The sequence below is a fragment of the Saccopteryx bilineata genome, chromosome 4 (genome assembly GCF_036850765.1).
Source record: "Saccopteryx bilineata isolate mSacBil1 chromosome 4, mSacBil1_pri_phased_curated, whole genome shotgun sequence".
Lineage (NCBI taxonomy): Eukaryota > Metazoa > Chordata > Mammalia > Chiroptera > Emballonuridae > Saccopteryx > Saccopteryx bilineata.
The window spans coordinates 288,661,459-288,688,830 of record NC_089493.1 but is presented as its reverse complement, the minus strand read 5'-3'; the positions used below and the strand labels follow the sequence as shown (position 1 = coordinate 288,688,830).

Sequence of the window (27,372 nt, the reverse complement as noted above, 5' to 3'; positions counted from 1 at the left end):
TCGCATTTCTGAAACCATATGCTGCTTTTTTTTTTTTTTTGGACAAAAGTTAACCATGTAAAGACTACCTAAGAGTAAGTGACTTACATACATAAGGAGGGGAGCTGATTATCTAATGGAGACTGGGAAAACTTCCTTTTTGAGGCCTCCATCTACTGCACTGTGCACTCAAGAACTCAAGAGTGTTTGGACTGCGTGCTCCAGTCCTCCAGGGAAAGGGGGCCACTGCGGTAGGAGGGCGGGCAGAACCCTGGGCCTCCCCCGCCTGGACCTCCCCCGCAGCCTCTGTACCGAGAGAACAGACTATAGGGAGGAGTCTGAGAACAACCCTTTTTCTCCTGCCACAAGCCATGGAAAGGAGGAAAGTGGGAAAAATCCTAAAATAGGTCAAATTCCTTAGCGAATTAGACTGAGGTTCCTCGGGGTTCACAGTTCTTTTTCTTTAGAGACGGGGAGGGGAAGCATTGATATGTTGTTCCACTTAGTCCTGCACTCACTGGTCGCTTCCCATATGTGGCCTGACTGGGGCTTGAACCTACAACCTTGGTGTTTTGGCGGGACACTGTAAGCAACTGAAGAACCGGCCAGGGCCAGGACCGACATTTCTCAGAAGACCCCTGCTTTTCAGGAACGCAGACTCAGTGGTGTGGGGAGCCTCATCTGGCATGTGGCACGCACAGGCCTCATGCCAACAGGATTGAAGGCACTGTAGGCCAGGGCTTCCGTGACTGGCCGCGCCGTGGGGCATCCACAGTGGCTGGGAACTCTCCGGAGCTTCCAAAGTGGAGAGGTGAAAGGGGAGGGCTGAAGAGAACAGACCAGATGTGCCCTCGTTGAGGTCTCAGCATCTCTGTGGCCTCCCTGAACCCCAGCGTCCTCTCTTGTGAGAATGCTTGTCTCTGCGCCTGAGGCAGTGTGTGAAGACAGCAAAAAGTCAAGGGCACATACAGCTGCTACCCGGAGCGCCAGGAGTTTTACGTCTGAGGCAAACGAGTGTGTTCCACGGTACAGATGTGCCTTTCTATTCGTTCACAGCTGATTTTGAGCTGGGTGAACATCCCCATGCCGGGTGTGGGTCCAGGAGGTGGTGGCACGGAACCTCCCCGGTGTGGGTCTGCAGGTTCAGAAGGGTTTGAGCAGAGCAGAGGAAAGGCTGTCCAAGCCCCCAGCAGCTTACTGGTGCTGATCGCAGTATACCAGCACACCACAGTGATGGGCACAGTCCCTTACAGCTGAGCAGAATGACATTTCCATCTGCAGCAAACGGCCCGGGCCAGAGACCACCTTCACTCTCCCGAGCCTCCATGCGTGCCCTGCGTGGCACGCCCACGAGCTTGCATCTCAAGGACGATGCCTTGGTCTGGCAGCTCTCCCAGTGGGACCCCTGACCTAGGCAGTGAGTGCGTCGAGCTGGGACATGAAGGCCCGTCTCAGGGGACAACTCCACCATGCCCAGCCCTCCTCTAATGCCCTCCTGTCCGGCAGTTCCCTCTTCCACTGTGTCTCCCTGTGACAGGGCAGGTCCCGGCACATCGCAGGCTGGCGGCACCTTGTGCAGGGGAAGAACCTGCCTGTCCTGAGCTTCCTGCTGCCGTCCCCAGGCCCAGAACAGGAGACTGCCTGGAGCACTGTGGGCAGCAGCTGCCTCGGGAGCTGCTCCGCGTACCTGAGTGCCAGGCTGGCCACGTCCGAGCAGACAGGTGGGACCGTGGGTCTGTCCTGGGCCAGCATCCCGGCCCTCCCTTTTGGAAAGGAAGATGGGGAGGAGCCAGGGAGGAGGGTCACGGAGCAGGACTTCAGAGGCCCCCCTGCTTTTCCTATCAGGAAACACATCCTGTTAGTGTCTGGCTGCTGGGCCAGCAGCTATTTGTTGCAGTTGGCTACGCCCTCTAGTTCACCAAAAACAGCCTCAAAAACAACCATTTCCTCTCTGCAGAGAGACAGGGGGAAAATGCACGCTCGCGCGCGCACACACACACAGACACACGCGCACAGACTTCCCTGCAGCAGGCGCTCTGCTTTCCAGGACCAGCCGTTTTGTGTTGGAGGCACCAGGCAGGGGCTCATGCAGCACAGAGGCCGCTGAACCCACACTGCTCCCTGCGGCCCTGCTCAGAGCCTGGCTGCCGCACTGGCTGTGCTCTGAGCTGAGCTCTTTCGAAGGAGAGGGGCCCAACTGACCCCACGTTGCTGCCCGCCTCTCCTTTCCAGCTGCTCTCTGTTCTTCCACGTAGGAGAGAAGAGGCTTCCAGCCTCCCTGGGTGTCTGCTTCCCAGGAAGACGGCGCATTCAGGCCTCTGGGGTCTTGCTGGTGCCCAGCTTCCTTCCCAGGATGGGCCACGCAGTCACCTCCAGATCAGGCCTGTCCCTGCTCCAGGTGCAGGAAGGAGGGTAAGCAGGACGGTGAGGTGGGCTCACCTGCACCTGCTGCACGGGCCTTCCCAACCTTCCAAGAATGAGCGGTGATGTCCTCTAGCCATCCCTAGCAGCGTCTTGGTTCTCCCTGGCCACAGCAGCTGACCAGGACTGGGAATTTCTCCACAAGTGGTTGGCACCAGCAGTCAGTGATGACTGTCCAGAAACTGGTGGCCACAGCCGTGCTGGTGGCCCTGGTCTCTCTCATCCTCAACAACGCGGCAGCTTTCACCCCCAACTGGGTGTATCAGACGCTGGAGGATGGGCGCAAGCGAAGCGTGGGGCTATGGAGGTCCTGCTGGCTAGCGGACAGGGCCCGAGGAGGGCCAAGCCCCGGGACCAGACCTGGGCAGGCCGACACAAGGGACTGCGAGGCCCTGGGCTGGGGCTCTGAGGCAGCTGGCTTCCAGGAGTCCAGAGGCACTGTCAAACGTAAGTCTGCTCACTATTCTGTCTCCTTTTGAGCGGGCGGGGCCCGCAAGCCCTGCACAGCGTGCAGAGGACGCGGGTTGTGTGTGTGCGGACAGGTGCGGGGTGCCCTGCTTGGAGGGGAACCTGGGCAGGCCCCAAGCCCCACCCCATCCTTCCCGGGGAGCCTCAGGCACATCAGTCCTGCTCAGCTCAGCCTGCCTCTGCTCCTTCATGACAGCTCGTCTCATGCAGCTGTGGGCTTTTCTCGGCCATTATGCAGCTAAAGAACAGATGCATGAGCCAAAATTAAGACTGTTAATGACAAAAATAAAAAAGAAGCTCAAGAACACACGGCTGAGTTCTGACTTCATCCCACAGTCATCAGGGTGGTTAAGGTGGTTTGAGGCTCAGGAGGACTGTCTGGAGGTGGGACCGCTGACTGGCTGCAGGGGCTGGCTCAAATGGGCAGAGCCTTCAGCCCTTGGACCTGCTGCCTTGGGCTGGGCCCTGGTCGGTCACGCTGGCACTGGGTCAGTCACTGCTCTGGATGCTAGGGACTTGACTCTGAAAGTAGGGTCAGGTTTGCATATACCAGAGGTAAGGTTTCTAAGTATAAAGACGCTTGTCATCTAAACAGTCCTGGTGGCTGACGAGCAAAGGTTTCCCCATAACAGACACTTTAAACTGCAAACTTGCAGGTGGGCATCATCCATCATGAAGACAAAGCGTGTCTCTGAGGAAACGTGACACCCGAGGCTGTATGCAGCTGGGCCTTTGCCAGATGCTGCCGGAGGGTATCCCCAAAGTACTCGAGCAATACAAACATGTGATGTGCTCCGTGTGTGACTGTCCCCAACTGCCATGGGCTAGAAACTTTTACCTGTGAGGGAATCTGGGGGGTGGGGATGTCATCCTATTTCACAGGCAAACAAATGGAGCCTGCAGGTGTCACGTGGCTCAGCTGAAGTCTCTGGGGGCATGCAGCCCACTCTGTCCACTCAGAGTCCCTCACCAGAGTCTGAGGGAGTCTTCTGTTGCAGGGTGGCTACCTGCCCCTCCCTCCTCATTTGGAAGCAGGGAGCAAAACCACTCTTTACAACAAAGTACATTAGTGATTTCAGAATTTTCTATGAGCTCTCTGGACTCTGGGCCTATGGGAAGCTGCACTAATGCAGATCAACTTGGGTTTCTGTGTGACTTGCTGGTTGAGAACGATCCTAGTAGTTTAGGGATTGTCCTGAGGAGCACTGAGAGCCAGCAGCCCTGCAGCGGCTCCTGTGTGAGCTCCGCAAAGGCCACACCTGTCCCCTCCCTCAGCCTAGAAGGGGGAGGTCCAGGGCCTCAAGGACTCCTGTCGCAGCCCCCAACACTGCCCAGGTGTCTTCCCTGTGCCTCCATCTCTCCGCCCCCATGCCTTAGGCCAGGAGGACACAGAGGGACCCCCACAGAGTTGTCCCTTGCCTCCTTCCCGCCCTGCCACGTGTTCTGAGCAGCCTCACTCGACTGCCCTTGTTGGGTGTCCCTCTCTCACTACCTGATAAGCTCCCTGACCAACTTAAAATGTCCTCTTGCCACGAGCATAGCGTATGTGGCAGCTACCCTTAATGAATTTCTGAGCATCAAATATTTGTCCAGAACAAGGGAAATGTCTTGAGTGAGACTGAACTGAGGAAAGTGAGCCAAGTTCACACCAGGTCCATGTGACATGAAGACAGAGCAGGAAGTCGCCATCCTGGCCCTGGTGGTCCGGAGCTGGGGCTTCCTGCCACTACCTTAAATCAAACCAGTACCCAGTCTTGTTAACTGTCATAAAAAACACCAGCCATGCTTTGCCCATGAACTAGCTAGGCACAGAGCGTGGGAGGAAGGAGCAGGGAGTCCTTTACACACCCTTTGCCTCTGTGTACACACCCGCCACCCTACCACGCTGCCCAACTGTCAGACTGTCTCATCTGAGATGGGGCAGTGGGGTCTGGGTTGCAGGCTGACAGCCGGGGGCACCAAGGGGGTACGGCATGCCCCTCATCACACAGCACTGGTCCTGTTTTCCCGAGAAAGCCAGGCTGTTCCAGACACTGCTACAGGCAGCCAGGGCAGCAGCTTAGGGACAGCAGACAGGCTCCTGACGGCTCTGGGCCAGAGGTCCTGGCAATGCCCTGTGGCAGACATCGTGAGGAGCCATACTTAACTTTGGTCAGGGTCTTCTGTGCTGCTGGGTGTCCTGAGCTTTCAGGGTCAGGGGCACAGGGGCCCGTCCAGGTCTTCCAGCTGTTCCCACATCACACTGGGGCCTGTCCTTGAGGATGCTCGCTGGGCAGGGTGCAGTAATCCTGACTTCTATTACTGATCAGGTGGCTCTTTTCTTCCTGTGAGGTTTGGAGGGGGTCTTGGGGGGACTTGAGGTCCCCCCTTGGCTCCCAAAGAGACCTCACAGCCTAACTCCAGGGTTGGTCTTACTCTGGTCCTTATTTTCGATGTCACTGTTCATCTCCATTTTTCACACTTTTGTCAGGCACCTAATGTTCTTTTTCTGAAGCGAGATGCATCATGAATAAACATAATTCAATGTTGGGTAGATGGCTTGGAGCCCAACACTTGCCCCCCCCCATAGGCGACTCAATGCTCTCCAGCCCTCGGTGGGGGGCTGGATCGCACCAGAAAGGCAGGTGGACAAACCGTGTGCCACGTGCTGCCAGGTCCAATGAGATCTGTGCCACGTTCTCACTGGGCTCCTTAACGTCCAGGCACTGCTGCCCAGGCTATGCACACAGGTGGTGTTAGAACCTGTAAAATGCCCAGGCATGGTGGATGCCAGCCAGAACAGGCCCCCTTCTGAGTGGCCGGCGAAGACAGTGTGGCTCAGAGAGGAGTCTTCTTCTCAGGCAGAGTGGCGAGTCTGAGCAGTCACCGTCTCATCCTTACACCCTCTAGACATCTTCACCATCACGGACCCGTGGGGACTGGGGCAGAGGCCCGTGTGGCGGCTTGCGGGTGCCACATGGAGCTATCGCCAGGGGTATAACACAAGACGGTGTCCTCAGAGCTGCCAGGAAGGATGGAGCTGGGCCAAGAAAGATGACCAGGTGGGCAGGGCAGCAGGCCCCACATGGGAAGGGACCGGCCAGGGTCCCCGGTGCTCTGCTCCTGGCTCTCGGGAGCCTCAATCATGTGGCCTGACTGAGCCAACATGTGCTCCCTGCAGCTGTCCGCCAGTGCCCGTGCCCACTGGAGGCCACACCCCTCCTCAGCCAGCGTTTCATTCAGGTCTTCCCTCGCCTGTAAGGCTGAGCTTGGGAAACCGGACGGCCTTCTCTGGGCCTGGCTATTAACCTCCGTCATGTTCAACACCCTTGTCTCTGAGGTCGCTTTCACCTCCTAAATTCTATCGTCTTTTAGAGAAGCAGAACCTCTGCACAGTCAGATAAATGGTAAAAGTAATTGCAAAGAAAATCAAGTGTAAAGAAGAAAGGAGGGGCAGTGTGAGCAGCAGCCTCCCCGGGACGTCAGCTGGTTTTCCTAAGCCAAGTGGGCAGGAACTGCTGGGCGCACACCATCCTGACAGGGGGCCACCCAGCCGCCGGCTGCACCTCCAGGTGTCCCATGAACGCTGCCCGGGCAGTCAGGAAGGTTCCAGCAGATTGGCCTAAACCAGGGGTCCCCAAACTACGGCTCGCGGGCCGCATGCGGCCCCCTGAGGCCATTTATCCGGCCCCCACTGCACTTCCGGAAGGGGCACCTCTTTCATTGGTGGTCGGTGAGAGGAGCATAGTTCTCATTGAAATACTGGTCAGTTTGTTGATTTAAATTTACTTGTTCTTTATCTTAAATATTGTATTTGTTCTCATTTTGTTTTTTTACTTTAAAATAAGATATGTGCAGTGTGCATAGGGATTTGTTCATAGTTTTTTTTATAGTCTGGCCCTCCAACGGTCTGAGGGACAGTGAACTGGCCCCCTGTGTAAAAAGTTTGGGGACCCCTGGCCTAAACCCTTGCTTAGCTCAAGCTGATGGCCTCAGCCTTCGGGTAAGTGAGGAAATCACAGACCCAGCGGGCGCTGCTGTCCTCCTCTGGGCCGCCAGCACCTGCTCCGTCCTCCCCGGCACTCTGGACCCACTGCCGCACCAGGCCCTGCCCTGTCTGCCCCACTGGGGCTCCCCAACTTCGCCCAATGCCTGCCTCCTGCCTTCAGGCGCTGTAAAGGGTCCAAGAGGAGTGCCAGGGTTGGTGGTGATGGCGGTTGTTTCTGTAGTTACTCTGAAGACTACCTATCGTGAGGTCAACTGTGGGGAGGTACAGCCCACCTGGTAAGGGAGCCATGCCTTTGAGAAAAGCCATGGCAAGAGCAGAACCCATAGCACTCAGCTTGGTCTACACCAGGGGTCGGGAACCTATGGCTTACGAGCCAGATGTGGCTCTTTTGATGGCTGCATCTGGCTCGAAGACAAATCTAATAAAAAGAATAATAATGTTAAAAATATAAAACATTCTCATGTATCACAATCCATTCATTTCCTACCGCTCATGTTCATGGTTGCGGGTGGCTGCAGCCAATCACAGCTATCCTCCGGACAACACCAAATTTTAATTGGATAATGCCTAACGTACACGGGTCGTTGTATGGCTCTCACGGAGTTACATTTTAAAATGTGTGGTGTTCATGGCTCTTTCAGCCAAAAAGGTTCCGGATCCCTGATCTACACAGTCAAGCTCGACTCAGGAAAGTGAGCGTGTTCGACTGGTGGTGACTGCTGTGCAGCTAGTGGCACGTGCCCTCTCTCTCTCGCTCATTGCTGGCCCTGGGTGCTGGGCTCTCCTAGAAGCTGCTCTAACCTCCCAGTAGCCAGGGCCTCTGCTCCTGTCCCGCCGTATCCACACTGGCCTCCGAGCCAGTGGGGCCGCCTGCCCCCGGCTGGAGCAGGCCCCGGGAGGAGGCCTGGGGTTAGGGAAAGGCAAGATCCTTCAGGCTCTGAATGACAGATAGCTGGCAAGAAGGAAGCAGTTGAGACACAATGGGCAGGAGGAGCGTGCCCTCTGCGGCGGGAAGTGGCACAACACTTCCATTTGACTCAGGTTCCACAGCATTAAATATGAACGTTCCAGGCTTAGAGAGTGACCCCAGACAGCACTGCAGCCCGGCGCTGGGTGGGACAGGGCCCAGAGTGACCACAGACAGCACTGAGCCCGACGCTGGGTGGGACGGGGCCCAGGGTGACCACAGACAGCACTGCAGCCCGGCGCTGGGTGGGACGGGGCCCAGAGTGACCCCAGACAGCACTGCAGCCCGGCGCTGGGTGGGACGGGGCCCAGAGTGACCACAGACAGCACTGCAGCCCGGCGCTGGGTGGGACGGGGCCCAGAGTGACCACAGACAGCACTGCAGCCCGGCGCTGGGTGGGACGGGGCCCAGAGAGTGACCACAGACAGCACTGCAGCCCGACGCTGGGTGGGACAGGGCCCAGGGTGACCACAGACAGCACTGCAGCCCGGCGCTGGGTGGGATGGGGCCCAGGGTGACCACAGACAGCACTGCAGCCCGGCGCTGGGTGGGACGGGGCCCAGAGAGTGACCACAGACAGCACTGCAGCCCGGCGCTGGGTGGAACGGGGCCCAGGGTGACCCCAGACAGCACTGCAGCCAGGCGCTGGGTGGGATGGGGCCCAGGGTGACCCCAGATAGCACTGCAGCCCGGCGCTGGGTGGGACGGGGCCCAGAGTGACCACAGACAGCACTGCAGCCCGGCGCTGGGTGGGACGGGGCCCAGAGTGACCACAGACAGCACTGCAGCCCGGCGCTGGGTGGGACGGGGCCCAGAGAGTGACCCCAGACAGCACTGCAGTCCGGCGCTGGGTGGGACGGGGCCCAGGGTGACCACAGACAGCACTGCAGCCTGGCGCTGGGTGGGACGGGGCCCAGAGAGTGACCACAGACAGCACTGCAGCCCAGGGCTGGGTGGGACGGGGCCCAGAGTGACCCCAGACAGCACTGCAGCCCAGCGCTGGGTGGGACAGGGCCCAGAGAGTGACCCCAGACAGCACTGCAGCCCAGGGCTGGGTGGGACGGGGCCCAGGGTGACCACAGACAGCACTGCAGCCCGGCGCTGGGTGGGACGGGGCCCAGGGTGACCCCAGACAGCACTGCAGCCCGGCGCTGGGTGGGACGGGGCCCAGAGTGACCCCAGACAGCACTGCAGCCCGGCGCTGGGTGGGACGGGGCCCAGAGAGTGACCACAGACAGCATTGCAGCCCGGCGCTGGGTGGGACGGGGCCCAGAGTGACCACAGACAGCACTGCAGCCCGGCGCTGGGTGGGACGGGGCCCAGAGTGACCACAGACAGCACTGCAGCCCGGCGCTGGGTGGGACGGGGCCCAGGGTGACCACAGACAGCACTGCAGCCCGGCGCTGGGTGGGACGGGGCCCAGAGAGTGACCACAGACAGCACTGCAGCCCGGCGCTGGGTGGGACGGGGCCCAGAGAGTGACTACAGACAGCACTGCAGCCCGGCCTTGGGTGGGACGGGGCCCAGGAGGCTCAGTCCTCACTTGGCTCTGTGGCAGGCCACTTTAATATTAGTCTAGAAGGGCCACGGGGAAAGGACCTGCTGTTCCTGCCCTTGCCTTTGTAGTCAACCCACAGTGTTGCTGTCTTCCCTCTGCCCTGTGGATATGTCCCTTACGCCCCACTCCTGGACCAGGTGAAAGGAGCAGGGAGACGGGGCAGAGCACATAGAACTGGGGTTATGGGGTGAGGGCAGATCACTGAGAGTGTCAGCACAAATAGAGGGGTGATCCCCAGGAAGAGAGAAATAGCCCCACCCCTGCGCTAACCACCTGCCTTCCTTCCCTCTTGGCCCCTTGCAGTGCAATTTGACATGATGCGTGCCTGCAACCTGGTTGCCACGGTGGCCCTCGCTGCAGGCCAGCTCACTTTCATCCTTGGGTTGACGGGCCTGCCCCTGATGTCACCTGATTCCCAGTGCTGGGAGGAGGCCATGGCCGCTGCGTTCCAGCTGGCGAGTAAGTACCCAGGCCCCAGAGGGGCAAAGAGAGTGGCAGCGCCCTCAGCTTCTGCTGGGGCTGGAAGGCCCACTGTGGTCCTCTCGTGTCACAGTGACCCTGGGTCACCTCCCTGCCCCCACTGCCATGGGCAGAACAACAGAAACATGCACGGCGGTGGGGAGTGCCAAGGACTCGAGCACCAACGGCTTTGTATCTCTGAGGCTGTGGCCCCTTCCCTTTTCCATTGTGAGACAAGCTGCTGGCACAGGGGTGACAAGCTCCATCTTCCAAAGCCTTCGGCATCTGGTATTTTCTCCGTCCCCCTGCAGCCCGTGTGACGGGGGGCCAGGATCCACACCATCCTGAGAGGGCAGAGCGGCCCAGAGCAGTGGTGAAGCAGCCTGCCTGGGCAGGGGGGCACGGGCCACTGAACCAGTGCCTGGCGAGGTGGGGCAGCCGTCAGGGATGAGCCACCACGGCCTCTGGGGGTAACTGGAGGGTGAGACGAGGCTGGGCATGCGCACACCTTGTAGTCCTGAAAGGGCGAGAGGCTGCTATCATGGTAAATGACAAGTGGAACTGCTCAGGGAGGCTCCATGGTGGCCATGGAGGCACCGTGGGGGCTGCTCCGCCAGGTTCCCTGGGTCTCTGCTCCTTTTTGCTGGCTCAGGGTTAACAATCGTGAAAACCTGGGGAAGTTCAGGTTTTCCACTATCTGCTGGGGAAGAGTCGGTCCCATGGGGACCGAGTGTAGTGAAGTGGCCAGGGTATGGGGGCACTAGTAGCTGACGTGTTCTGTGGAGAATGGCAGCATGTCCCAGGGTTAAAGGTACGGTTCCAACAAACCCACTAGAAGAAACAGCAGGAAGTCTGACGCGACTCATTCCAGGAATAATGGATCCCAGTCCTTATCTTTCTGGAGAAATAATTTCCAGAACGAGGCTGACAGACCGGCAGGTGTTGCGCGTTGGAAAGTGCCTGGGTGGGACTCAAGAAGGCCCTCTTGTGCCCGGTGAATGGGTGGAGGTGTGGTATTGGGCCGGTCACTTCCCCATGGCCTGGGCCAGACGCAGCAGGGGTAACTGAGGGCCGACCAGAGCGGAGCGCAGGGTTTGCTGTGAAGGGGACAGGATGCATCGTGGCTCCATCACTTATTATTCATGTGACCCAATTCATACCTCAGTTTACCCAACTGTAAAGCACGGGTGACGGTGCCCCCCACTGGACTGATTCTGAGAATTAACGAGGCAGGCGGGATGGGGTCTCTAACGCTTCCGCCTCCACGCCTCCTCGCCTCCTCCACGACTGGGTAAAAACCCAAGTGAATCAGGAAAAGTACTCATTTGCCCTTTGCTAACCTTAGAACCATTAAAAAGAACTGGTTTCTTCGCCTCAGTGAGCCAACCTGTCTGCATCATGTGGGGTTATCTGAAATTCCATCCCTTCAAGAAGGAAATGGAAGATTTCAAAAGGTGATTGGAAAAGCTAGATTAAAAACAGATATTTTAGTTGCATTGAGGAAATGAAAGTAACATTTCCTGATCTGAAAATAACTCCTAGCAGGATGATCAAATTAGTCATTACATTTCTTAAGAAATTCCTTTGAAACAGAATTATTAGGAGAAATATGGTGGGTTTGGTGTGAAACTGACATCCTATTTCCTGCAAACTCTTATTTTAGAACAAGATAGTGTTGTTTACAATAACATTAAAAAAATACTCAAAAGGGCGGTAAGCCCCATTAAAGAAAGTCAAGCTGTCTCGCAGCCACTCTGGCAGGGGGTGGGCGGCTACAGGACATTTGGGGGCTGGTCCTGGCAAGGGGGGTGCAGGGCGTACTGTGCCCGTCTCCTGAGTAGTTCCAAGCCAGCACCACCTCTGGAAAGGCTGGACCAGGCTTTATTGAAAAAACAGACAGGCAGAGGCCGATGGAAAAAGCCAGAAGCACCGAGGGGCAGCCACAGCCCTTCGGCTGGTTCCTCTCGCCTTCACAGGTCGCCTCTCCCCTTGGTGGCTGATCATTACTCCCAACAGGTCTGTTTTGCCCAAAAAGGAAATGCATTTGGCCCTGTTTAGATTTGTTTCATTGACAAACAGTACAGAACGCAGCTATGTGCCTTTCTTCTATCATGCTGCTAATTTTAGAGTTCGGTTTTTTCCTGTGCTCCGGTCTGTTTTAAACAGTGCGGGAGAGACTGAAGGGCGCCAGGATATCCTGTCCCAGGAGGGGGAAATGCCTGCTAGTACCTGTTACGCAAGCCAACCTTGAGTCCCTCAAGCCTGGGCCGGAGGGTGGGCAGGGGGAGAGAAGGAGGAAAGGAAAGGCATGTGGTGTTGGCCGGGGCTGGGGAGAGCTGGAGCCGGCAGGGACAGTGGCCTGCTGACGGGAGGGCGCCCTGGCACGGCGGCATCTGCTCACTTGCCCATTCATTCCTCAGCCATTTCTGGCACAATCTACACGTACACGACGCCTGGCCCAGGTCTGGAGAAGGACAGTCTGTGCTCCTCAGAGCTGTGGCTCCAAAGGGCCCTGTCACCATGACATTGGGGCACCCTAGGAAGCGGCCATTTTCAGAGGTCAAAGACTTGTGAAACATCGACCATCTCACCTGGTTTGCTCTATTGTGATCAGGCCGCTATATGAAAGTTCCCAATTTGCAGAATTTTTCAAGTGGAATTTTAATTTACCTTAAAGGTAAATTAAAGCTGAACACACTTGGAAAACCCTGCCTTTTCCCTGTGGTGAAAGCACTCTGCCAGCTGAAGACTCAGGCCTGAGGCGCCCAAATTCGTCTGTGCGCTGCGGGGTATGTGACAGGCCCTTGGCAGGCAGGCGGTCCCAGCGGCTGATGAGACGGGGGCGGTCACCACGGAGTGGCTCTGCACTGTCCCCTCGGCCACTGTATCCCCCCCCCCTTATTGGTTATTTCTATTGTGACTGGTACACAGCAGACACCAGCCATTAGGCTTTCCTCTCTTTTTCCTCCTCTGAGGCCTCTTAAGGCCTTTCCCTTGACCTGTCGGGAACCCAGTGCCAGAGTGCTCAGGCCTGTCTGGAGGCTCAGAGCAGCCAGGCCACAGCCACATGCCCCTTAGGATATGATGCGGCAGAGGTTCAAGGAGGGTCTGTAATGACAACTTTCTGTGTGGGGGCTGCTGGCGCCCCAGCCCTGGAGGCAGCAGCGACAGTGCCTGGGCCTTGCCTCGCATAAACATTCCCTCCCCACGGCCTCACACGCTCATGAGCTTCGATCTGCCTCCCTCCACAGACCTTTGCTTCATCCTCGCCTCTCCTGCGTCCTCCTCCTCCGTTACTGCATGTCTGCTCCCACTGATGTGCGCAGAAAGGCTCAGTCAGGGCAGGGAAAGCGGCGCCGAATGGGTGGGTGGGGGGTGATGGAGGTCAGAGGACGCCACCTATGAGAGGTGAAAGGTCTTTCCCAGCCTCTGGTAACTGCAGGTGCCAAGGACTCGTGGCAGACACCTGGAGCAGGGGAGAAAGCCAGGTGCACGCTGCAGGCAGTGCAGCTCGGTGGGCACCTCAGGTTTCCCGAGAGCAGCTGAGCCTTCCCACGGGTGTCTGGGTGGAGTGGGCTCTGGAGCAGGCTGCCGGCTCTGGGTAAGCCCCTTCATCCCTGTGCTCTCTGGACAGCAGGAAAAGATACCGCGGCCTGCAGGTGCCCTCCGGCTCACTGCTACCATCATCCTGACTTCCCTAGTCCTGCTGGGCAACAGCACACTGAAGTGTTCACCGGTCCATAGACATAACGTCCGTGCTCCTTCTCAGGACTTGGGGCTCCCCGAGCTCACTGTGACTGCCAGAGCCCCGCCAGGTGCTCCTCTGGCTCATTCCATGGGCAAACTACCCTGGGCAGAATGCTGGGGGAGGGGCCTCTAAAATTTCCTAAGTGTGACCTTCCTGCAGCCCGCCAGGTGCTCCCAGAGGCCCCTGGGCCCTCACTGTTGGCCATGCAGGACTGACCATGACATGTGGTCCAAGGCTGACATATTTAGGTGGGATGGATGATCTAGCTCTGTACTTAAGTCTTTGAAGGGAAACTCCTTGGCCCTCACTAAGCCTCTGGGCAGTGCACTATCTGTTGGAGTCCAGCCTGAGAGCCCTATGGCCGCACATGTTCAATCAGGCCAGCAACACAGCTGGTGTCCCTCATGGCTCACTGTCCCCTCTTAGTGCCTGCTGGTGCCCTCCCTGGGGCTGACGACCTATGCACCCCACTACTGAAGCCATGGGCTTACAGGCCCTCCCCCGCATCTTGGGAGCCAATATCTCACCTGAAAACAGGATGGGGTCATGTGATGGGGGACCTGAGACCAGGCTTCTCATCTGCTCCCTCCCCTACGCCTCCCTCTCTTGCCACACTGCTTGTTAAGGTCTGTATATATGCCACCTCCAATCCTTTTTGGAAAATGCTGGTATAGAAGTAAAAAGATTCCCTAGCACTGCAACAAGGACCCTAGAAATGGTGTCCCAGGCGACACCCATGACCCAGGGACATTATGATAAAAAATAGTCCCCTTCACAATGTCCCAACGTGGGGCTTTTAGCCCAGGTGGTCTGCCTCCCTCTGAACAGAGGCTACAGGTCTGCTAGCTGCATACCTATCACAGTGAGTTACTCCTGAAGCATGTGGTTCTCGCTCTCAGGCATCCCTGGATTTCTTGTTCTAATATTTGTTATTTGTCCTAGTTTATGATTTATCAACTCTCATCATAAGTAACGCTCACCCTCCATTTCTGCAGAAGTCTTAGTCTAGCCTCCTCATCAATAATGTGGGTGGCCCCGGACTCCAAGTTTTCCTCAAAGTACAATAGCCACAATGAAATGGGGCAGTTAAAGTATAAATGTACAGGCCCTGGCCGGTTGGCTCAGCGGTAGAGCGTCGGCCTGGTGTGCGGGGGACCCGGGTTTGATTCCCGGCCAGGGCACATAGGAGAAGCGCCCATTTGCTTCTCCACCCTCCCTCCTTCCTTTCTGTCTCTCTCTTTCCCTCCCGCAGCCAAGGCTCCATTGGAGCAAAGATGGCCCGGGCACTGGGGATGGCTCCTTGGCCTCTGCCCCAGGCGCTAGAGTGGCTCTGGTCGCGGCAGAGCATCGCCCCTGGTGGGCGTGCCGGCTGGATCCCGGTCGGGCGCATGTGGGAGCCTGTCTGACTATCTCTCCCCGTTTCCAGCTTCAGAAAAAAAAAAGAAAAAAAAAGTATAAATGTACAACTATTTTTGCAGAAGTTGGCTATTCTATGTTTCATTTTGAACGGCCTTCATAACTTGGGCTCTCCCTGGAACATTCTCCCACAATTCCTCAGCTGCTTTATGGAGCTGCCCAGGGGCCGGGTCCTCCTGCTTTTCTTCCAAAGAAGGGAACCTGCACTTGTCTGACTCCAGCCACCTGTACCTAATTCCCAAAGCCTGGCACTTCAGAGAGCCCAGGGCCACCTGCAAACTGCCTTTTTCCCTGCACGCAGGCTCGGGAGCTGATGGTCACCAGTGCGCACGTGACCGCCTCTGGCACCGGCTCTGGGGTGCCCTCCCTCTCTCGCCTCTCAAGCTCACGCACCATGACTAAGGGGGAGCTGACTGTGGAACCTGGTCACAAGTTGCTTTACAGCCTCGTGTGGCTTCATGTCTGCTGGCTTCCCTTTTCCATTTCTGGAAATCGTTAAAGAGTTTTTCTTATGACGGCAAAACGTACAGAAGCACAAAGGGCACCTACTCCCTGCCGGAGAATCTCGATTTTATCAGTCCTCAAAGAGCAGTTTTGACATCTCAGGAGCTGGTGGATTCTGCTGTTTTCTTAGACTCACGGACCTTCTCCTAGGACTATTCAGGTTTTTGGTTTTTTACAGTAAACCGGTACATTGCGTTGTCTGGGTAATTTTCTTTTCTGACATTCCAGGCCTCAGCCAACATCCCAACCACCCTCTCCCTTCTTCCTTCTCCATTTTCTCCGTGGAGTGCTGGTACGTCAGGCCACACTTCGGAGTGCTGGCTCCCACGGAGTATGTGATCATATCCCTCATAGCACCTTTAGCCTTTTCTTTTTCCAGAATCCCTCTCTCTGGGAGAAACACTGCATCACCATTGTTTTTCTGCTCGCACTGTTGGAGGATCCCAAACACAGCTGTGCCTTGAGCGGACCCATTAGTTTGCTCCGTAAATACTCTCTCTAGAAGCTGTCACACTGGCTCTAAGTCGCCAGTGCCTGCTCTGCCAGTCGGCTGCTGCGCAGGCTGAGGCAGGTGTGCTGGGTGAAGAGCCCGGGGCCAGCCTCACGGTTTCCACTTATGCCACCTGCGTGTGCTGACAGTCATTCGAAAGGAAGGCCCCATGACAGACACTGACACCCTAGGAAGCAGGCAGGAAGGAAGGGAAAGGAAAGGGCGCTGTGCAGGCTGCGCTGTGAATCACACTGCCCACTGGGAGGCCGGCTTACAGGAAGGGGCTGCTGGCTTTGGAAACATAAATTCATGAGGATGGAACCACCTCCATGTGCAGAATGTGACGTGTTTGCTAAAACTCTCCGCTTAGATTTGTTTCTGGACAAACATTAACGTCACTGAAATATCTTGGGAGAAAAGTCTTCCAGGGACAACTCTGAGGAGGGAGGGGTCCCCCCACCAGGCTGGGACAGAATTGGAAAATCTGAGGCTGAGGCTAGTGTAGCCCCATACCTAGCTCAACACCACTCCTGTCCCCTCAGCCAGAGAACGCTATGAAAGTAAGAGGCTAGTTTGATTTCAGAAGAATGTCTGCCCATGGTGGTGAACGACCAGTGTTAGGGCCGAGGCTAGAGGCCACAGTGAGGCAGTGGGCCCGCATGGCCCCTGCCTTCCCATGTCTTTGTGGCTCCTTACCGCTGACACGTGGTACCCATAAAAGATCCCACGCTTCCTGTGTCTGTTCAGTGTCTACAGCCCCTGCTGGCCCAGGGCAGGGCTGGACGATTATCAACCACTGGAGCCGGCAGATGCTCTCTAACAGCCGTGCCTGGACAAGGCAGAGGGCAAGTGTCCCTGCACCAGCCCTGCACGACAGCCACCATGTGGCCCAGGCTCTCCCCCAGCACAGTGCCTGTGCCCACTGTCAGGTGGTTCTCTGCATCTTCCTTGGGCAGGAGACGGTTTTGCTCATTGTATTTTTTTAATGTTAGGGAAGGAAAACCCGTCTCTGCCTATATCTTGAACTAAAAGTGAAAGCCAACACTGATCTTTACATAGAATAAGTCACGTAAATGCAAATTTTGTTAACCTTTTCCCATACGAGGGTATGGAACTAGACTTTTCCTTTTTACTTCTCCTCGCATGGGGGGTGGGGTGGGGTGGGGTGGATTAAGGTGCAGCCTCTGAATTGCGCCGGCTACCAAGTGAGCCCTCGCACCTGTGCGGAAACACCCTAGGGCTGCTCCTGTTGGATTTTCAACAGTTTTCAAGACAAATGAAACAGGACGGCGCATGCTCATTCATTTTCACTCTGTAAAAGCCTCTGTCAGGCTCTGTGTTGGTCCTGACCCGCCCTCTTTATCGCTTCCCTGCTTGTGTTTTGGGGATGAGGTAGCTATGCCTAGGGTGTCTATGTATATGTGAATTCATACTTCTTGACTCAATTATCTACCCCCTAAATGTTCTTTCATCTTGTAATGGAAAAAACAGACACTCTGAAACCTAGTTTGTGTACCTTGTAGGCTAAACATAGGGAGGAAGTAATAAACAGATTCCAGTAGTTATAAAATCATAGGCAGTTACTCTATTTTCAAAAACCTACGACAGTGCTCTTAAGAAGTGACTACAGTTGAGTAGCCCTAAGATACTGGAACATATGAATGTGGACACAAGACAGCGTCCTGGTCTTGCCACTCAGCCCCGGGAGAGTGCCTGGCACTGCCCAGGGATTGGGGCCAGTGGATGCTCTACCCACACAGTCTGTAGAATGTTCCATGACATAATATTTTCACTGCTTGGCGTTCTGAGAGCTCTCTCTCCACGCTGGTCTCCTGGTGCCACAGGCCTAGCCTAACGCTGCTCTCTGGGAGGGCTTGCCCAGCTGCCATCCTTCTCTCTGGCAGAGAGCGCCGTCTCCTCACTCCCATACCATGTGTCCTAAATGCTTCTCTTATGTGGCAGACCACACTGTAGTGATTAATTTTATCTTTATGCCCAGAAGAAAAATGCCAGTTCCCCAAAGACAAATAAATCAAGCCTTAGCAACCCCTGCCCCCACCCCCAGCATGCTTGAGTGGAATCTCATTGGTTTGCTGAATATACTGCATGTTTTTGTTTTGTTTTTTGTGTGACAGGGACAGAGAGAGACAGAGAAAGAGAGACAGATAGGGACAGACAGGAAGGGAGAGAGATGAGAAGCATCAATTCTTTTTTTTAATTTATTTTTTAAATTATTATTATTATTATTATTATTTTTTTACAGAGACAGAGAGTGTGTCAGAGAGAGGGATAGACAGGGACAGACAGACAGGAACAGAGAGATGAGAAGCATCAATCATTAGTTTTTCATTGCGCGTTGCAACACCGTAGTTGTTCATTGATTGCTTTCTCATATGTACCTTGACCATGGGCCTTCAGCAGACCGAGTAACCCCTTGCTGGAGTCAGCGACCTTGGGTTCAAGCTGGTGGAATTTTGCTCAAACCAGATGAGCCCGCGCTCAAGCTGGCGGCCTCAGGGTCTCGAACCTGGGTCCTCTGTATCCCAGTCTGATGCTCTATCCACTGTGCCACCACCTGGTCAGGCAGCATCAGTTCTTTGTTGCGGCCACTTAGTTGTTCATTGATTGCTTCCTCATATATACCTTGATGGGGGGGAGGCTACAGCAGACAGGGTAACTTCTTGCTCAAGCCAGCGACCTTGGGCTTAAGCTGGTGAGCTTTTTGCTCAAGCCAGATGAGCCTGCACTCAAGCTGGCGACCTCGGGGTTTCAAACCTGGGTCCTCTGCGTCCCAATCCGAGGCTCCATCCACTGCACCACCGCCTGGTCAGGCCGAACATACTTCATATTAACTAATACAAGGTGCCAGATGAGCAGCCCTAGCTCCATGCTGAGTGACATCTACTCAGTCATGGCTAATGGAGTCCTGTCCCTCTTAGAAGAGCTTCTGGCCAAGATGGCAAAGTAGGTTACAATTTTAATTATTTCCTTACGGTAATATAGTATAAAAACTAGGCCTAGCGTGCGGAGGACCCGGGTTCGATTCCCGGCCAGGGCACACAGGAGAAGCGCCCATTTGCTTCTCCACCCCTCCGCCGCGCTTTCCTCTCTGTCTCTCTCTTCCCCTCCCGCAGCCAAGGCTCCATTGGAGCAGAGATGGCCCGGGCGCTGGGCATGGCTCTGTGGCCTCTGCCTCAGGCGCTAGAGTGGCTCTGGTCGCAACATGGCGACGCCCAGGATGGGCAGAGCATCGCCCCCTGGGGGGCAGAGCACCGCCCCTGGTGGGCGTGCCGGGTGGATCCCGGTCGGGCGCATGCGGGAGTCTGTCTGACTGTCTCTCCCTGTTTCCAGCTTCAGAAAAATGAAAAAAAAAAAAAAAATATATAGTATAAAAACTAAAAAAGAAGCTCAGAGGACCTGTGTAGGCTGTTATTCATCACGTCTCCTTTCCTAGTGGCCACACAAGTCTACTCTGCATTCCTGGATCTATTTTGATTTGTCTCAAACTGGGCGACTCTCTGAGAAGCCAAGGTCAATGGTTGGGCCACACGCCAGCTGCAGGGGTGATAGCTGGAGAGTGCTGGGGGTCAGGGTCGGGAGGACCGAAAGCAGCCCTCCTCAGAGCTGACGGAGCACAGGGACAGCAGCACCAGGCGAGTCCTGGAGAGGGCGGCACTTGGCATCTCAGAGGCACAGAGAGGCCCAAGTGACAGATAGGGAAGCCACGAGAGAGAGAGGAGCTCGGAGGCAGGCGGGGCCAGGCTGAGGTGCGTCCTAGGGCAACAAATGCCCCAGGGTATGTTGTGTGTGAGGGGCATGGGGCACATGATGTGTGTCTTACACAGCTGGCGGTGCAGCATGTCAGACGCATTAATATCCGCTACAGCCCTGGTCAGCTAGGTCGGTTGGTTACAGCGTTGTCCCAAAGTGCAGAGGTTGCTGGTTCGATCCCAGGTCAGGGCACACAGAGGAACAGATCGATGTTCCTGTTTCTCCCTTCCTTCCACTGTCACTTAAATGAATAAATAAAAAATTTTAAAAATCCGTGGCCCTGGAAAGTTGGTTCAGTGGTAGAGCATCAGCCCAGCATGCAGATGTCCCAGGTTTTGATTGCCGGTCAGGGCACACAGAAGTAACCATCTGCTTCTCCACCCCTCCCTCTCCCCTTCTCTCTCTCTCTTCCCTTCTGATTGGTTTGAGCGCACTGGCCCTGAGTGCTGAGGATGGCTCCATGGAGCCTCTGTGTCAGGCAGTGAAAATAGCTCGGTTGCATGCAAGCGTGGCCCCTGATGGTGGCTGCTGGGTGGATCTCCATCGGGGTGCATGCAGGAGTCTGTCTCCCCTATCTATCTTAGAAAAGAAGAAAAAAAATCCACTACAGAACTGACTGGCAGAGCCATGAAAAGATGAAAAGTAGAGGCCGATGGCCAGTGTCATGACAGATTTCAGGAAGTGCTTGCTAATTGAAGAATCTAAAATTAGTTGCAGTTCTAAAATATTCTAAATATTTTACATTTTGTGAAATATGTATGCAAAGGACTCAACAAAACATGTGTGTCATGCTGAAGTCATGAGGTGACTGAGAAGCCCCGGGGTGCCCTTCCTGTTGTGCCCTCTCTTCCCCTGGAGGTAACCACTGTCCTATACTTGTGTGTTGGCCACTCCCTGATTTTTATACTTTTATTCCCTCTCCAAGTTTTCCTAAAAAGCAGCCTGACAGCTGAGCCTGTGTGAACCACACACAGAGGAACACATGTGACAGAGCTACGCCCTGTGACTTCCTCTTGGGCACCACTGTTCCTGCGGCTCACCCTGGCACCTGCCGCTTTACTGCTGCTGGCTGCCCACAGAACACCGTCTCCTGTGGACACGCGTTTCAGACACTGCTGACTGGGGGCCTGGTCGTATTTCCTGTGAGCAGGTGTTTCGCTCAGGTGTAACCCTGGGAGTGGGACTGTGGAGCCTAGAGCAACCCTGTGCTGTCCTGAGTTCCTCCTCAGTGAGGGAGGCTCCACTCTGCCTCAAGCCTGTGCCAACACTTGGTGTTTCCTCTCTTTCTAATTCTGCCAGTCTGGTGAGTGGGTGCATTTTAGTCCTTTCCTTTTTAGGGTTACTTCTTTCAATCTAGTTCTCATGATTCACAAGTTTCTCTTGCTACAAAATTCAAGGTCCTCTGTATTTATTTAATTAATTTTGAAGATTTTATTTTTTGGCCCTGGCCCTGGCCAGTTGGTTCAGTGGTAGAGTGTTGGCCTGGGGTGTGAACGTCCCAGGTTCGATTCCTGGTCGGGGCACATAGGAGAAGTGACCATCTGCTTCCCCACACCACCTCCTTCCCTTTCTCGTTCTCTCTCCCTTCCCCTCCCACAGCCACAGCTCAATTGATTAGACTGCATCAGCCCCAGGCACTGAGGATAGCTCTGTGAAGCCTCTGCCTCAGGTGCTAAAAATAGCTTGGTTGCAAGCATGGTCCCAGATGGGCATAGCATTAGCCCCAAACAGGGGTCACCAGGTGGACCCAGTTGGGGAGTATTTATTTGGGAATCTGTCTATCTCCCTTCTCACTTGGAAAAAGAAGAAAAATAAAGATTCTATTTACTGATTTTACAGAGAGGAGCAGGGGATGGAGTGAGAAGGTGAGAAGTATCAACACACAGTTGTTTCACTTTAGTTGCTCGCTGATTGGTTTTCGTATGTGCCTGGAACAGGCAAACCTGGGGATTTGGACCAGAGACCTTAGCATTCCAGGTAGATGCTTTACCCACTGTGCCCCTACAGTCCAGGCAGTCCTCTGTCTTTCAGTGGTATAAGCCAACCTCAAGGCAGAAACCTGAGCTGTGGAAGGGGGTTGCCCTGGAGGCCACAGGGAGGACCAGTTCTTTCACACTGTTCTATTTTGGTGAATGATGCTGTAGAATTGGAGCTGAAGCCACATAATAGATTTTAGTTTTTTGTTTTTTTTTCTGAAGCCAGAAACGGGGAGAGACAGTCAGACAGACTCCCGCATGTGCCCGACGGGGATCCACCCGGCACGCCCACCAGGGGGCGATGCTCTGCCCCTCCGGGGAGTCGCTCTGTTGCGACCAGAGCCACTCCAGCGCCTGGGGCAGAGGCCAAGGAGCCATCCCCAGCGCCCGGGCCATCTTTGCTCCAATGGAGCCTCGGCTGCGGGAGGGGAAGAGAGAGACAGAGAGGAAGGAGAGGGGGAGGGATAGAGAAGCAGATGGGCGCTTCTCCTGTGTGCCCTGGCCGGGAATCGAACCCGGGACTTCTGCACGCCAGGCCGATGCTCTACCACTGAGCCAACCGGCCAGGGCCCACATAATAGATTTTAAAATGTTCTTATAACACACACAAAAGGAAACTTAGTTTAAAAAGGGAGAAAAGCCTGGAGTGGTGGCACAGTGGATAGGCTATCAGCCTGGGATGCTGAAGTCCTAGGTTCGAAACCCTGAGATCGTTGGCTTGAGCGCAGGCTCACCAGTTTGAGTGTGGGGTCACCAGCTTGAGCAAGGGGCCGCCAGCTTGAGTGTGGGATCATCGACATGACCCCATGGTCACTTGCTTGAGCCCAAAGGTTGCTGGTTTGAACAAGGGGTCACTGGCTCAGCTTGAGACCCACCCCCCAGTCACAGCATGTACATATAAGAAACAATAAATGAACTAAAGTGCTGCAGCTATGAGCTAATGCTTCTCATCTCTCTCTCCCTTCCTGTCTCTCTCTCAAAAAAGAAAAAAAGGAGCGTTGTCCCGGAGTGCAGGGGTTGCCAGTTTGATTCCCCAGACAGGACACATACAGGAGTAGCTCCATGCTCCTGTCTATCTCTCCTTGCCTCTCTCAAAAAAATAAAAATAAAAGAAGGGAGAAAACAGGTTTCAACCATAGCAGAAGGTAAGTGTCTGTATCCTGCCTCAGGGTGGGTGACTAATGCAAACCAGCTTCTGCTCTTTGGCTAAACTCCTCCTGACCAAGTTAGTCTTTATTTATCCTGCCCACCCTGGGGGCTCCCGCCAGCCTTGCTGTACGCCCCTCCAGCCAGGCCCTGGCTCCTCTCACCTCTGACATAAGCTGGCATCCTAACTTTCTCTTCTGAGGTTCCTATCCTGCCCCATCCTTCTGAGTCTTGTTGAAACCAGGCATAACAAACTCCCTTGGGTGACAAAGAAAAGCCCAAAGAAATAGTAAAAATGAGGACACATGAAGTATTTACAGTCTCATTACACACAAAACAGGCTACAGTCCCTTTCCCCATCAATGCAGAACTTGGTGCCATAAAATCGTGAGCAGAGGATGTACCTTTCCCTGGGAGAGAAATGATAGAAGTTTCTTTTTGTCATTGTGTATGACAGACAGAACTCGTCATTTTTAACAGAAAGGAAGTATCCAAAAGCTTTTCATGTATAAAAAAGCTCCACAAAGTATGTTGAGAATCAAAATAGAGATTAGTCACTGTTACGATTGTTTAGATAGGACATGACCGAGGTGTATGAATGTTTCATTCATACTTTGTAGAAGGTACAGTGATGATGTGACCACGATGCCTGTGTTTTTAGAAAACTCAAGCCTGTCCCACACCCCACCCCAGCACCGACTCGGAACATAGCTAGCAGGAACGGCAGCTGGCGTCGCTGCTGCCCTCTGCTCTGGGGCCACACCGGCCACGCACGATGTGGTCTGCTGAGGAAAGCGGAGGAAGCCGTGGGGAGTGGAGGGACCAGCGCAAACAGATGTGTGGCTATCCCAATGCGGGGCAGGCGGGCAGGTCGCAGCAGCAGCAGCAGATTGGCCAGAATGTAGGGCAGGGAACGTACACAAGTCAAAGAGGGACCACAGAGTCCCATCTGGATCTTTCTGGGTTACAGAGAGCCTACGTCTTCATCAGGCACTTCTGTTTCTAAGAAATGGACCCCCTAGCCTGACCAGGCGGTGGCGCAGTGGATAGAGCGTCGGACTGGGATGCGGAAGTACCCAGGTTCGAGACTCCGAGGTCGCGCGCAGGCTCATCTGGCTTGAGCAAAGAGCTCGTCAGCTTGGACCCAAGGTCGCTGGCTCCAGCAAGGGGTTACTCGGTCTGCTGAAGGCCCACGGTCAAGGCACATGTGAGAAAGCAATCAATGAACAACTAAGAAGTCACAACGCGCAACGAGAAACTGATGATTGATGCTTCTCATCTCTCTCTGTTCCTGTCTGTCTGTCCCTGTCTATCTCTGCCTCTGTAAAAAAAAAAAAAAAAGAAATGGACCCCCTCAGGTCAGCACACCAGAGGCTGTGGTGCCGGTGGAGAAGGTGGGGCTCCCCGGGCCGCCCAGGTTCTGCTTCTGCCTGCTTTCCTCTCTCCCCAGCGGCAATGGCTCTGCGCAGCCCCCCAGCCTCCCTCCAGTTTCCTCCGCCTCAGCCAGCCCCTCCCAGCTGAGCAGTGTGACAATCTTAGGGGACAAGGACGGGCAGGGCCACGAGGACCAGCCTCTCCCAGTGCAGAAGAGTGCTGACCTCTCCTCCCTCCCTGACCTCTCTTACACATCAGTGCCCTGCTATCCTAGGCACTGGATCCTGGGTGCTAAGCCTGGCCTTCTTATTGTAAAAACGAAGACAGTCAAGTCTTTGGAGCTCCTTAAGGATATAACCATTGCAATAATGACGCTGTGCTATTAGCTATGAACTAATGTGAACAAGCCTGGAGGAGCGCCATCCGCGGAGGACTGGCCACAGTCCTGGCATGGCCCCTCTCCTCCTCCGCTGTCAGAGTTTGGAGAGAGAAAGGAGGGTACGGCGGGAAAATAAGCAGGGGGGAGGGGGGCATGGGGCAAGAGGGTAATTCTAGAACTAGAAGCATTCATTTAGAAGTGAGAGGAGCCTGGCCCATGGTGGCACAGCGGATAAAGCATCGACCTGGAGTGCTGACATTGTTGGTTTGAAACCCTGGGCTTGCCTGGTCAAGGCACATATACGAGTTGATGTTTCCTGCTCCTCCCCCTTCTCTCTCTCTCTCTCTCTCTCTCTCTCTCTCTCCCCTCTCTAAAATTAATAATAATAATAATTATAATAATGTAGAAGTGAAAGGAGAAACCAAAATGTGTGGCCGTCCCAGACACATCTCCAGTCCTGGTTTCTGCCCCCTCCCTAAGTGTGCAGGCTCTGGCTCAACTTGCGTTTTGAAAGAAAATCTCTATTTCCTTTAGAAGCAACGCTAAGAATAGGAAAACCCTTAAAAACAGGAATTTGGGATAAGTTAACATCAGTCTGGGTTGTTTCTAAACCAGATTTAGAAAATTCCTATGTTTGCTTTCACTTTGATCAAATTAAGTATTAATAAAAGTCAGAAAGGACAGCATACAAAGTCCCTCTGGGTTTGTCTGGGGTGAGGGAAGGCCATGTCAGTGTCACCCTCATGGGGCGTCCACCAAGCATGCAGCCTGATACCTCAAGGATCCCAGGAAGAGCACATGGGATCAGACTGCTTTAAAAAAAAATTTTTTTTTTTTTTTTAATTTATTGCTTTTAGAGAGGGAGGAAGGGGAAAGAGAGAAAGACATCGATTGTTCTTCCATTTACTTATGCATTCATTGGTTGATTCTTGTGTGGGCGCTGACTGGGAATTAAACCCACAACCTTGGCATATCAGGATGACACTCTAAACCAACTGAACTACCTGGCCAGGGCCTGGACCAGACTGCTTTCTTCTAAGCCCCTAGAAATTACCCGGTGTCAGGATTTAGTGGACACACACGGCACCCTCTCACCCCTCAGCTCCCAGGCTCAAAGGCCACATAAACCCACAGGGGCCTAACCCAGAGCAGCTTAGCACCGAAACGCAGGCTCTGTGAATCAGGCTCATCACCAACCCAGGGGCATGGAAGGGCGGGAAGAAGCAAAGCTGTTGTTCTGTTTTGGCTCCAGGCTGGGGGTCTGCAGGCCTTTTCCTGGCCCTGAGTATGGCTTTCTCAATACAGGGGTCTGTGGGTTATGACAGTCTTGACATATGATATTTTGAATTTATGACACTTGTTCCCATAAACACTTTAAAAAATTGAGACGCATTTCGACTTACGCCATTAACGTCGTAATTCTTTTTACACTCTTTTTTTTTTTCTGTTACTACAATACAGTGTACAGTACAGCAGTGGTCCCCAATCCCTGGGCCACGGACTGGTACCGGTCCGTGGGCCATTTGGTACCGGTCTGCAGAGAATACTTATATTATTTCCATTTTATTTATATTTAAGTCTGAACGATGTTTTATTTTTAAAAAATTACCAGATTCCCTCTGTTACATCTGTCTAAGACTCACTCTTGACACTTGTCTCAGTCACGTGATACATTTATCCGTCCCACCCTAAAGGCTGGTCCGTGAAAATATTTTCTGACATTAAACCGGTCCGTGGCCCAAAAAAGGTTGGGGACCACTGCAGTACAGTATATTTATGTCCTTTTCCTTTTTCTGTGGCTTAGTTGTGTTTTTATGTTTTAGATTATGATTTTACAACTATGTTAGGACAGTTAAGTGATGTAGGGTAGGGTATATTTCGACTTACACCAAAATTCAGGTACATCACTGTTGTAGGAACGGAACTGTGTTGTAACCCGAGGACCCCTGTACTTGTTTTTCATTTACAGGTTTTGTCCTGGTCATTGGGCTGGTGACGTTCTACAGAATCGGCCCCTACACCAGTCTGTCCTGGTCTTGCTACCTGAACATCGGCGCCTGCCTCCTGGCCACCCTGGCAGCTGCCATGCTCATCTGGAACATTCTTCACAGGAGAGAGGACTGCATGGCGCCCCGAGTGATCGTCATCAGTCGCTCCCTGACTGCTCGGTTTAGACGTGGGCTAGACAATGACTATGTGGAGTCACCATGCTGAGGGTTGCCAGGACGGGGTCCTGCTTGGAACTTTATCCACGGTCACGGGACAGTTCAGAAACCAAAGGACTGCCTGCGTGGAGGCGGTCGATTCGTATGGTTTCTTATATATGCATATGTACGATACACAGGTATGTTTACTATGTTTATATAAATATATTATATGACTATATATCATCTGTGCAAGCCTCCTGACACACTCACAACCTGGCTTCACACTCACACGTCGCAAGGAGGAGACCAGCACCTGAGATGCGCGTGAGGAGGGGCAGCTGCCTTGCTCAGCACCCTGGTCTGGGGTTAATTTATTCTGTGTCTGCTGAGAGGGGCACCAGAGGCCACCTTCTCTTTGGGAAAGCAGAACATCCGGGAGGTTTTCTGGAAATGGCTGTGATCTTCCTCGAGTGGCTCAGAATTTATAATCAGATGGTTACAGCTTTAGGACAGGATGGAGTTAGTAATGTCTGTTTGTGCCTGATTGTTTTTCTAAGTTAAAATAAAATGCAAACCTCTTA

At 54.3% G+C, this 27,372-nt stretch overlaps 2 protein-coding genes across 11 annotated transcripts in view; one reads left to right on the top strand and one right to left on the bottom strand.

Annotated features, from left to right (window-relative positions):
- The window catches only part of IFT140 (intraflagellar transport 140), a 109,929-nt gene that overhangs the window by 21,865 nt on the left and 60,692 nt on the right, over nt 1–27,372 (bottom strand). The gene's annotated exons all lie outside the window — the stretch shown is intronic.
- Nucleotides 441–27,372, top strand: TMEM204 (transmembrane protein 204). Its single transcript, XM_066275329.1, has 3 exons — nt 441–2,847; nt 9,685–9,840; nt 26,614–27,372. Exons 1-3 carry the CDS (start codon nt 2,568–2,570, stop codon nt 26,856–26,858), a joined length of 681 nt encoding a protein of 226 aa, XP_066131426.1. The 5' UTR covers nt 441–2,567; the 3' UTR covers nt 26,859–27,372.